General features: G+C 33.7%; 1 protein-coding gene across 1 annotated transcript; it reads right to left on the bottom strand.

Annotated features, from left to right (window-relative positions):
- Window positions 1–238: 238 nt before the first annotated feature.
- On the bottom strand, window positions 239–11,132 carry LOC115984394 (G-type lectin S-receptor-like serine/threonine-protein kinase LECRK3). Its single transcript, XM_031107429.1, has 3 exons — window positions 10,988–11,132; window positions 9,059–10,898; window positions 239–845 (listed from the first exon to the last, which is right to left on the bottom strand). Exons 1-3 carry the CDS (start codon window positions 11,130–11,132, stop codon window positions 239–241), a joined length of 2,592 nt encoding a protein of 863 aa, XP_030963289.1.
- Window positions 11,133–13,014: the final 1,882 nt, after the last annotated feature.

Genomic DNA, 13,014 nt, shown 5'->3' with positions numbered 1-13,014 from the left:
CAATAAAACAAAATCATTTTGAACAAGGAATCCAAGCTTACAAGTTACAACTAAGAAGGTGAAACACACCAAAGGATAATACACATGAGAGCCTTATAGTAAAAAACAAATTACAATGCAAGAGACAGGAAACCAACCACTATTGGCCAAATTTTGATACCATAATACAAACAAGATAAGGCATTTCACCAAAAGTTGCAAATGGTCACAACTATGGGCAATGAAAACTCAAGATGACCTATTTTTTGAATGAAGGCGGAGAAGAAGTAAACAATGAAGGGCTTGGGGGCACGGAAACTTCAATCACTCCCTCAAGCATTTGTGTGACCTTTTTCATTGAAGGCCTCAGTGAAGGATCTTCTTGAATACACCAAATCGCTACAATCACAAGCCTTTCTAGCCTCTTCATGTCATTCCTTGCCTCTTCATCATTTTCTATCAACTTATCTAATTTTTTATCTTTGTAGCATTCATAAGCCCAATCTACCAATGCCTCCTCTTCTCCTAGTGAAAATGCTACACTAGACTTGCAGCAAATGATCTCTAGTAACATCACACCAAAACTGTACACATCAACCTTAACCGAAATGGATACTTTCCTAAACCATTCTGGTGCAAAGTATCCAATTGTCCCTCTTATTCCTGTCCGAGCTGCTCGAGTTTGCTCGGCCAACAAAAGCTTTGCTAATCCAAAATCAGCAATTCTTGGTGTAAAGTACTCATCTAGGAGTATGTTTTGAGGCTTTATGTCGCAGTGGATAATCTGAGTACTGCACTCTTCATGTAAGTACATTAAACCTCTTGCTATTCCAAAAGCAATTTGCACCCTTTGGTTCCAATGAGGCCTGGATATCCCAAAGAGAAAGCTAGCTAAAGAGCCATTACTCATGTACTCATATACTAGAAGCCGGTTCTGCCCCTCATCACAATAACCGAGCAAACGGACTAAATTCTTGTGATGAGTCTGACCGATCACGCTAACTTCTGTTTTGAATTCCTTCTCACCTTCCTCTACCACCTTACCTAACTTCTTGACTGCGACAAATCTTTTAGAATCTGATGCAAGGACCCCTTTATAAACCGTTCCAAAAGCACCTTTTTCACAGAATCCCAATTTCTCCATAATCCTCGCCACATACTCCCATTTCACCCGATCATATGCCTTGCTCATATCCAGCTTCATGGCCATGAACCCCATCTTCTTAGATTTTTGAGCCTTCATGTGGTGTAAGGTCTTGAAAGCAACTAAGATATTATCTGTAATAGCTTTAGAAGATTGAAACGCACTTTGAGATTCAGATATCACATAATGTAAAATTTTCCTAAGTCTATTTGCTAGAACTTTAGAAATAAGTTTATAGAGAATATTACAAAGTGCAATAGGAGGATAGTCTCAAACTCTCACCGGGTTCTTTACCTTAGGAATGAGAGTGATAAAAGTCCTGTTAATGGAGGGTGAGACTGAACCTGTGTTGAGACAGAACAGCACTGCCTCTGCCACTTCATCCCCAATAGTTGGCCAAAATTTCTGAAAAAACAATGGGGGCATTCCGTCAGGCCCTGGCGCTTTCAAGGGGTCCATTTGATGCAAAGCTGTATCAACTTCATCCCTCCTAAAAGGTGCAATCAGCTCCTGATTCATCTAATGTGTGACAGCCACGTTGGTAGCTTCAAGTGTTGCCTCAATCGAGTTTGGCGAGGAAGAGGTGAACAAGGATTGGTAGTGCTCCACCAATATGTTGGCAACCTCACTCTCATCCACACACTTTTCGCCCACAGAGTTTTCCAATGCATCTATTTTGTTTCGTCGAAACCTGTGTGTAGCTCTGCTATGGAAGTAGCGGGTGTTGCTGTCCCCTGCATGCAGCCACAATGCCCGAGATCGTTGCTTCCACATTTACATGTATGAAGAGACAATGCATATAAAATATTTGCTTCACCATTGCTTTATCAAGATTTTTTGTCACTGCAACTGAAAATTGTTTTAAAAAGATCAAATTGATTGAATGGTCCACAAAAGATTCAAGTACTAAACCTCAGGTTAGCTTTAAATCATCCTCTACAAAATGCATCTTCCATTAAAAAATAAATTGAGTAGAACTTGAAATTCAAATTCTTCATTATTGGTTAAACGTAACAACCATCCATCAAAAGTGTCTATAATAATAGGTTATATAAAGATGAAGTAGCTCAGGCTAATCATATTTGTTCGTTTTTGTGTATTAGGTATAGAGTAGACTTTTGAACACAAGGACAAGAATATAAAATATTTGAATCAATCAATATATTTGAACCCGATGTGACACATTATAATGTAAATGAACAAATGTATCAATATGATACCTTGTTTTCACCGATGACATATACATCTTTTCTATCCACATCTGCTTGTTACAACTCACTAGTGACCTTGGTTGGCTAAAGGAATGGGAATTAAGTCTTCATAGTATGCACCAAAAAAGAAAAAAGAAAAAGGAAAAAAAACACTGTTAGGACACAATATTTTTCACAACTTTTGACATGATCTATTGGCAGACTATTGGGATCGAAGCAACATCACTTTCATTTGGGTTCATCACCGACACCACATTTTTTAAGATAGGAAAAATAAATAGCAACATGTTGCAAGTTCGAGTCCGGGTATCAACCTCCCCAAATTAAATTTGGGGTAAATAGTGGAGGGAAAAGTGAGGTTCAAACCACCAACTTTACTATTATTATACCCAAATTACAACAGTGAACAGACTATGTTAGCGGTCACGAAAAAATTATGAAAAATCATGTCTTTAGATATATTAAAAAGAAAAAAGAAAAAAAAAGAAAAGAAAGAAGAAGACCCTATTGTTAGAACTTAAATTTATATTGTCATTGGATATAACATAACAGAGAGCATCTTCATCATGAAAACAGATTACAGATTGCAAACCGGTTTAAGAAAGAATCACTTTAATTAAATATGAATTATGACAACACTGTAATTTGGTGTAGAAAGATGTTTCCTGTCACCCTTGGTATTGCACGATTAGTACTTTATACAATGGCTTAGCGAGTCAGCAAACTGTGAAGCTTTTCTCGGTTTTTAAAGTGGGAAAGTGTGAATGCAGTGAATACATTCCAAGTATATATGCTTTATTTATTTGTGAAAGGGCATGAAGAGTTCTGGCCAACTATCAAAACTTTACATACCATTTTGAATTGCACCTCCACGTACCAAATTCTAGATTGGACAATGGTTGATCTAGTTTCTAGATTTCATTAAGAAATGCAACGCATTCCGTTTGAAACTGTCACACTCGGAATCTTGTTCTTTTTATAGGAGATAGATTATTTAATGTGTCAAAAGTTTAAGCTGTTAGAAAATAGATTATTTAATGTGTCAAAAGTTTAAACCATTAGAAAGTAGTGAGCTTTGGATCTCAGATACTATGATAAATTACCTATTATTCCAAAAACTAAAATTGTTAGGAAATTATAAATTTAATAATAATTCTAACAATATATAAGGGTGTAACACCCCAAGAATAGATATATACATGACTCACGTATATAGCCCACTGTATTCCTTAGAATTTCAATTTTCACAAATGTGCAAGTATCTTAGTTTTCAAAATGGAATGAACTGGACCAAAATGCTCTTCTAATGTGGCCTAACATAAGTGTAATAACAATAAATTTTACGTTTTAGTTTTTAGATATTACAAGCCATAGACTCACATGATGCGTGAGAATATATAATTATTTTTAATGTTAAAATTTTTAATATTAAATTTATTTTCTAAATTAAGTTGTAGATAATTTGTTCTCCTTAAAAATTAAACAATTTATAAAAGTAATTTTTATCTCTCTATTTTTACAAATATAAAATTTTATAATTTTTGGTATTTTGATTGATATTATTCTTCAAATAATTGATAGACACATTCAAATACATAGTCATTTAGATTGTGTTTTGATATGAACTCAAATTCTCATTTCCAAACTAACAAATAATTAACTAAAAAATAAGATCAAACCAAAATTATATAGGGAGAGAGATGACTTGTGATGGGAAACTCAAAAAACACAACACCAAAACATATCAACCCAAAGTAAAGATATTAAAAAAAATAAAAATTCATCAACTTATATAAAGTAGAGTTGCAAGAAAGAATTCAAAATCTAGAGGGAGAGATAGCATAATCAGATTTTTTTAGGAGAGAATATGAGAGAGAGAATAGCAAATTTATAGAATAAACTTTAATGAGAAGAATATTCAAAATGAAATGTATAGTTGTAAATACCAAATTATCCAAGTCATGCCATGTAATAGAATAATATTATATCATTATATTTATAATAAAATAGGATCACATCTAAAAATCAAAGGAAAAAAAAGATAATAGATTTATTTATTTTTAGTTTATATTTACCAAAAAAAAAAAATCACATTCTACCATTGTATTCATATCCATATAATAACGAAGTACTAGTATTTAAAGTCAGTCGAAGGATCTAGTTTTGCTCTTGCTTAAAAAACCATATCATTTTCATCAACTTTAAGAGATAGAGATCATAAAAATAAAAAAATTTATTTATTTTTAATTTATACTCACCCAAAATGGATTGAAGTGGACCAAATTGGATTCGACTAAATGAACCAAAGTGGACCAAATTGGAATGAATGGACTAAATTGGACTAAGTTGGACCTAAATGGACCGAATGAACCAAAGTGGACTAAAATGAATTATATTGGACCAAACTGGACTAAATAAACCAAGTAGGCTGAATTGGATTGAAGTGAACCAAATTGGACCAAAGTGGACCTAATTAGACCAAAATGGACCAAATTGGACCGAAGTAGGTATTTGTTATCTCTATTTCTTGAAGTTAATGAAAATGTCATATGGTTCTCTAAGTAGGTGCAAAATTGGATCCTTTAACTTGGCCTTGAATACTAAATTAGCATATGGATATGAATAAAGTGATGAAATAGGATTTTTTTTTCTCGGTAAGTGTAAACGAAAACTAAATAAATGGTGTCTTTGCACAACTTGTTTGCATTGCATGTATTTTCTATTATAAGTTACATTTAGGTTCAAGAATGTGTAAAGTCATGGTAGTTAAAAGTGACGGTCCTATCATTATTGGTAATTACAATTAATTTTGAGAATGTGTAAAGGTATAATGCATTTTATATATATATATATATATATATGGAAAGAAAATGATGACATGACTATTGATGTGGCTCAATAGAAGTGTAATAATAATAAATGATACACTTTATTTTTTAAATATTATATAGATATAGATATTAAATGGGCAAGGTGGGTGAATAAATGGGTCGGAGACACGCTAAACTTCTAATTAAATTGTACTCTCCCAACCAGGGGCAGAACTGGAATTTTTACTTTGGGAGGGGGGTGGGTCGAGACTAAACTATCACATTGATTCACAATTCAAGAAAAACTCAAAGTACAGTCCCCCCCAACACACACACACACACATAAGTCTTAGATTTTTAATTCCAAAGTGAGTCATAATTTATATATATTGCATACAAAAGTTTCATTTCTACAAAATTGTCTTATATGAAAGCTTTACATATTTCTAAACTCTATTGAGCATACCAAAGTTTTCTAATTTGCTACAATCATGTGTAACAATAATAAAAAAGAAATAAATATAAGTATTAACAAAACAAAACTATATTTTCAGGAAAACAAAAATAAATTAAAGAAATAAATCATAAACCATAAGATAAACAAATAGAACTGAAAAGGGGAAGATCTGAATAAAGAATTTTGTGCCTCCAATTAAAAATACTATGCTTAGGGGTGGGAAACAATACGGATAATTCCACCTTGCTCCTTTATTTGATCCAAAGAAGCTAAAGATACCCATATCAAATGCAATTTGGAGTCAATAATTAGATAATTTAGTTTGGATTTGAAGCTGAAATTCTGAAGTTGAAACAAGAGTAGAATGAATTTTTTTGTGGAGTAGAATCTATATGTGAAGTGAAGGGGACTGGGCGACTGGGTTTGTGTAAGCCAAAGAAAAGAATTTTGTTTGAGTTGTTGGAACTTAAAAAGGAAAGTGAGTTTCAACTTTCAGCTTGTAAAGGTAAAAAAATAAAAGGTTTGGGAAGAAGCTGATGAAGCTTCCAATGTCAAGCATGGTTCTGCTCCTGCTCTCAACCAGATATTTGTTTTTTAGACATATCACATATGTATCTAATTTGTACTCTCTCAGGCATGCAAATGTTTTATTTCTTGGATGTAACAATGTTTAGAATGCCACACATGACAATTTGTACACCTGTAGCATTACTCATTTTTTTGGCCTTCTAAAAAGTGGAGGAAAAAAAAAAATTCAACTTACATTTTTATTTTGTCAAAAAAAAAAAAAAAAAATCACTTATTGATCTCCAATTTGGGGGCCTCTCTTTTAGTAGGAGGCCTAGGCAATGAATGACCTAAGCCCTTATTGTGAGATTGAAGCAATCAATTCATAATTCAAATTGTGATTAATTTGTGTATGTAATCCCCCACGTAATAAAAACGGGTTCTATTGTAATGTATTATTTAAATAAAGAAAATGTAATCTTTTACTTTTATTTTGTGGATGTAGGCGATAAGGCTGAATCACGTAAAACTCTTAACTTTTTCTCTCTTCTCTTTTCTCCATACTCTATCACAAATTTCTACAAGATTGCAAGACTTAGAAAGTTCTTAAAAGTCGCTTCATTGCCTCAGTTTGAGAAGCTTGGTTTTGTTCAAAGAACCATGGGATCCTTTATTGGCAGCTCTAGAATATTCGACAGGTAAATGAAGAAAAATTCAACTTTTTTAGTTGGTTGTGCTTTTATTTCATGTCATGTCACCTTCCTGGATATTTGCTTGTAATGAAAAGTCTCATTGTGGAGGGCTAACCTCCAGTCTTATACGCCAATGTCAAAGACATGGGTTTTATCATATAAAGGAAGAGAGGGCCGCCTAACCTGACTTAACAAGCACAAATTGAAATTGTGCTTCTTGCTGACAATCGTAACCATTACATTAATTAGTCTTTTAGGATATGTGGAAACTTGTGGGTTTCAGACTTTCAGTTAGTTTAATTGGTCAAAATTTTTTGGTTGAATGAGACATCTAAGATTCGATCCTCGCCTACGTTAAAATACTAATTAGTGTCTTGGTGTAATGATAAACACCAAAAAACCAATTATTTCATCGTCATGTCATGTATTTTAATATGTTCATTCATCATATGAAAACATGATAACATGCATTAAATCATGGCATCGACTTGAATATGCCAAGTTAGATTATCTTTAGGATGAGGTTTCATGTTATTTTGCTATGAGTTGCCTCCAACATTTGATTAGAGGTTATTATAATATTATTATTTATTTATTTTTTTGGTTAATCTTCTTAGATTTGTGAATCAGTGTGTTTAGAATTTAAATAAAATTCTTGTTTTATCAAAATTTTGAGGTGAACCACATGAAATGATGTTGTACAGGCTTTACATCAGGAAACTTTCGTCATGTTATTTTATTTTAGTGTCACATGAAATAATGAAAAACTAAAAATATAATATGATTTTCTTTTGTACATATCATTAACATTTGATTTCCTATACATTAAATGGGTTTCTGCATTTTTCCCTATGTAACTTGAAAACATTCACATGAAATGATTTAGAATTGCTTGAGAAGGTCAAAATCCCAAATTTGCTATGAAATATGTCTTTTAAATGAAAACCACGGCACCTCCTCATACAACATGTAGGAATTTCATTTAGGATGTGCATTTTAATCTCTTTACATTTTCACGCATTTTCATGCATTTCAATATTACCTGTGTATCTTAGGATAGGTTGCATTACTTACTTGTTTTTCATTTTCCTTTTATATATTATTGACTAGCACTCTTTGTTGTAAATGTTGAATGCATTGGATGTTATTTTACCGAATTTTCTAGGTTTTAATGTAATTGTGTGATGGAAAGATAGATGGTTTATATTGGCCATTGTACCTCAACACCTTATCACTTTGTAACTTAGTCCTCAAGTTTGTCTAAAGAATGTAAATTAGGTTTTATTTGATGTAATTTCCTACTGTCGATGTTTTTCATTAGATTGCAATTAGGACACGAAATTTGTATTTTCCTTTATATTGGATTGTATTTAGAACCAAAATTATGTATTTTTTCTTTTTTCTATAGACACTTTTATAGTTTATTTCATTTTTTTTGTAAAATTTATTTTGAGGCTTTTGTTAATTTTTTCCTTAAACATAAATTAACAACCGATCTCCACCATAAGATTGAGGTATACTAAGAATCTCAGTCTCCTTTAGTCTCGGTTCTCATATTACAAATCCAAATCAACCCAAACACAAGAAATCTTTAATCCGACAACAATCACGTACGCAAAAAATGATTATATAAACCAATAAAACAAAATCATTTTGAACAAGGAATCCAAGCTTACAAGTTACAACTAAGAAGGTGAAATACACCAAAGGACAATACACATGAGAGCCTTATAGTAGAAAACAAACCGCAATGCAAGAGACAGGAAACCAACCACTATTGGCCAAATTCTGATACCATAATACAAATAAGAAAAGGTATTTCACCAAACGTTGCAAATGGTCACAACTATGGGCAATGAAAACTCAAGATGACCTATTTTTTGAATGAAGGCGGAGAAGAAGTAAACAATGAAGGGCTTGGGGGAACGGAAACTTCAATCACTCCCTCAAGCATTTGTGTGACCTTTTTCATTGAGGGCCTCAGTGAAGGATCTTCTTGAATACACCAAATTGCTACAATCACAAGCCTTTCTAGCCTCTTCATATCATTTCTTGCCTCTTCATCATTTTCTATCAACTTATCTAATTTTTTATCTTTGTAGCATTCATAAGCCCAATCTATCAATGCCTCCTCTTCTCCCAGTGCAAATGCGACACTAGACTTGCAACAAATAATCTCTAGTAACATCACACCAAAACTGTACACATCAACCTTAACTGAAATAGATGCTTTCCTAAACCATTCAGGTGCAAAGTACCCAATTGTCCCTCTTATTCCTGTCCGAGCTGCTCGAGTTTGCTCGGCCAACAAAAGCTTTGCTAATCCAAAATCAGCAATTCTTGGTGTATAGTACTCATCTAGGAGTATGTTTTGAGGTTTTATGTCGCAGTGGATAATCTGAGTACTGCACTCTTCATGTAAGTACATTAAACCTCTTGCTATTCCAAAAGCAATTTGCACCCTTTGGTTCCAATGAGGCCTGGATATCCCAAAGAGAAAGCTAGCTAAAGAGCCATTACTCATGTACTCATATACTAGAAGCCGGTTCTGCCCCTCATCACAATAACCGAGCAAACGGACTAAATTCTTGTGATGAGTCTGACCGATCACGCTAACTTCTGTTTTGAATTCCTTCTCACCTTCCTCTACAACCTTACCTAACTTCTTGACTGCGACAAATCTTTTAGGATCTGATGCAAGGACCCCTTTGTAAACCGTTCCAAAAGCACCTTTTCCCACTATTTGCTTGAAGCCTCTAGTCGCTTCATCCAGCTCTTTATATGTATAGCTTCTCACATTTGTTGCAAGTGTGCTATCAATATTCCATCCTGAATTCCGTCTTTTGTGGTACAAGTAGATAATAGCCACTACACTAGCTGAGAAGAAAAGGATATTGAGAAATGCAGAGCTGCCAAGGAGTAGTGCCAAAACAACTGCCGCAGACTGGCCTTTTTTCTCTGAACCAGGGTCTATAAGTACCTTGATGAAAGCTTTTCTCGTAATATTTGTGCTATATCTTCCATTGGATAGAGGATACTTCTTCTTCCAACATAAATCACCTGTTTTTTCATAAATGGTCACAACACACATGCAATCGTCAAGGCATTGTTGTTTACACTCTGTCTCATTAACCCCTTCAAGAAAGCTATAATCCGAAAACGGCCAGTCCACATATGAAAGCGGTTCAAGCGTTACATGCCCTTTATTTGCTTCCCATCCATTGTCGCAGCTGGGTAATGGAAAATTTGGTTTACACCCTCCCCAATAGTTGGATGGGTCTAAGTAAGAAAATTGAGGAGGACATTTGCAAATTGTGTCCCTTACCCCACTTGAACCTCCTAAAGTTTGACAAATGCCGTTGAGTCCACAGAACCCACCTACAAAAGTATTAGCATCAAATCTGCCACATATATCATCAGGAATGCTTTGCACTTCATTCCAGGATGAAGAAGAACAGCTCTCAAGTCCATCACTTGTGGGGTTCTCCTTTCTGGGGAATCTGTATATTCCGAATCCTCCATCAGGATCAATTCTAGCCCTGTGGTAGAAAGATTCTTTTGAGCCTGGATTTTTCTCAGCAAGGCCGTAGATGTTGGTGGAGTTGTTTGCGTCTAGGATGTACATGCGTCCATCCTCGGTAAAGTTCAACACTGATATCCATTGCAGTGTCATAGTGGCAAAATAAGGTCTTCTAATTTTTTCAGACAATAAATAATAAAGCACGAAATTGCCATCCAGCTGTAACGAAACCTCAAAGCGCCCATCAGAATAATTAGTCTCAGATTGGTGAGACCTGAGTGTGGTATTCATGTTTAGTATTTGGCCAGGCAAAATTGTATCAGTAGGCTCATTGAAGCTTTCCCATATAGAATTATACTGTTCATCTAAAATCACCAAGTTCCCATTATCCAGCATAACAAAGCATCTGGATTTGGAAGAACCATTCATTTGAGGCTTCCATAACTCACTGTCTTGATCAGGGTCATTGAGAACAAACTCTTTGTTGCGCACCAGCTTCAGTTCTGAACCTTCTGGTGCTGGTTTATTGCCATTTGCAGACCAAACTATAGTTGGATCTTTTGTTTTATTAAACCAAACTGCAAGCAAAAATTGATTCTCTTTCTCACTACTTTCAAGAGGATGGAATCCAAAGGCAAATTCACCTAAGGGGACTTGATAAATGGACCAATTCCTGGCCGTGCAACAAAAGGTAATATTGGCATTTTATCACAGTCATCTTTGGGGTAGGCACTGAAAACAGTGGGAAGGAGAGGAAGAATTAGAAGTAGAAGCAAGAGAGAACAACAATGAGGAAGTGTTGTAGTAGCCATTGCAGTGGTTATGTATCGCTTATGGGTTAATGAGTTAGAAAGAACCCATGATAGCGTTTATATAGAAGAAAATGTCTAAGTAGTAGTTCCAAGTCTCACTCTCAATTTTCATGGGCTGACTTTTTCAGATGTGTAGCATGAATATTTCAACAATTCAACTGGTGGCAATATCCGTATTAATGTGAGTACGATTAGACATGTATCCAACTTTTGAATTCCTTTAATTAATAGTTTCTTAAGAATTTAATAAAAAAAAGAATCTAAAATCTTAGAAACGTGACATTCTAAATTTATAATATTTGTTCCCTTTCAAAAGATAAAATTATAAGGAAAAGGTTTTGCTGCAATCAGTTGGGCTCTGGGCTCTTGGATATATGTTGCTTTTTTTTTTTTTTTGCTGCCACATAACTCATTGTGCAGCAATTATTGCGTACTAGTATGCAGTAAAACCTTTCTCAAACTATAATATTTGTTCTAAACCAAGAAATTGATATTTGAAGAGGAAAGAATTACTAGTCTTTTAGTTTATGTTTTGAATTGAAAATGATTATATGTACTTAAAACATTAATTTATTTTAAAGTAAGAGTAGTTAAAGTATTTATATTAGAATAATGCTAGAGATATAAATTATTTTATAAAAATTTTTACAAACTACTGATGTGATGAGTGATTATTAGTAAATGAAAAAGTGATATTAATTCTGGGTCTATATGAAAACCAATAAAAGGTTGGCTACATCAACATTTTGTAAAAATGTTGTAAAATAGTATGTAGCTGTAGCATTACTCATCATATTATATCAAATCTTAGATTTTCAAAATGGCAATTGCACATGGTTTACTGATGTTTTTTTTTAATGCATTTATGGCAGGTCACTTTTATTTCTTTGTCTTAGGAAATTATTGTGTACTCTCGGAGTACCATAAATGCGTACTCCCTCCTCTCACATGAATGATGGGTCTTACAATTAAATTCATATTGTGACCCACCATTCATGTGAGAGGAGAGAGTACGCATTTATGGTATTCCGGGAGTACCTAATAATTTTCCGTTTGTCTTATTAATGAGTAATTTTTAGATACTTTCAGAGTATGAAAAATGATATTTCCTCCTCTTATACTAATGAGAAAAAAGAACTATTTATTCATATTCCCATAGTACCAAGAATTTTCCCTTACGAATTACCACCATTTTCGTACTTTCAGTGTCCTTAAATGCATTTCCAACAGAAAAAGAGAAGATTAGTTTTAATGTTCTAGACTTCTAGTTCAACCCAAGCCAAGTCCTTCCCCAACACACGATGCACATTTGACATATACATGACGCCCTCCATGGCTGATATTTCTATGTTGACTTGTTTTTTTAATTTAGCTTGGGATCTACGTTGACTTTTAAGGTAGCTTCCCTAATTTAGAAACTTCAATTTGGACCGTTTCAACATGTATAGTTATTTCCTTTTTTTGTTCATCAAAAAAAAAGTTATTTCCTTTTTTTGTTTTGAGAATGATGTATAGTTATTTCCTTCTTTTTTTTTTTTTGAGAATGATGTATAGTTATTTCCTGATGTGATAGTCTTGATTTTTTTGCCGAGTTTGAAAAATTAATTAATGGCTAAAAAACTTGTCCACTTTCTAATCTTGTTTGTTAAGGAAAGACTGACTTTGCATCCCTCACTTCTTGTTTTTTTGTTTTGTTTTGTTTTGCTTTTGTTTAAAATTCCCCATTCAATCATGATTTGGGTCCACTTTTCACATGCAATTTGGGTTTTGTGGAATTCAACTTAATTGGGCCGGATTTGGTGATCATACTATGTGTGTTTGGATACCGCTTATTTTACTGAAAATTAAAAACTAAAAACAATAAAAAAAATAATTTCCGATT

This window comes from Quercus lobata, chromosome 4 (assembly GCF_001633185.2).
Source record: "Quercus lobata isolate SW786 chromosome 4, ValleyOak3.0 Primary Assembly, whole genome shotgun sequence".
Taxonomy (NCBI): Eukaryota; Viridiplantae; Streptophyta; class Magnoliopsida; order Fagales; family Fagaceae; genus Quercus; species Quercus lobata.
This window is presented reverse-complemented; position numbering and strand designations above follow the sequence as displayed.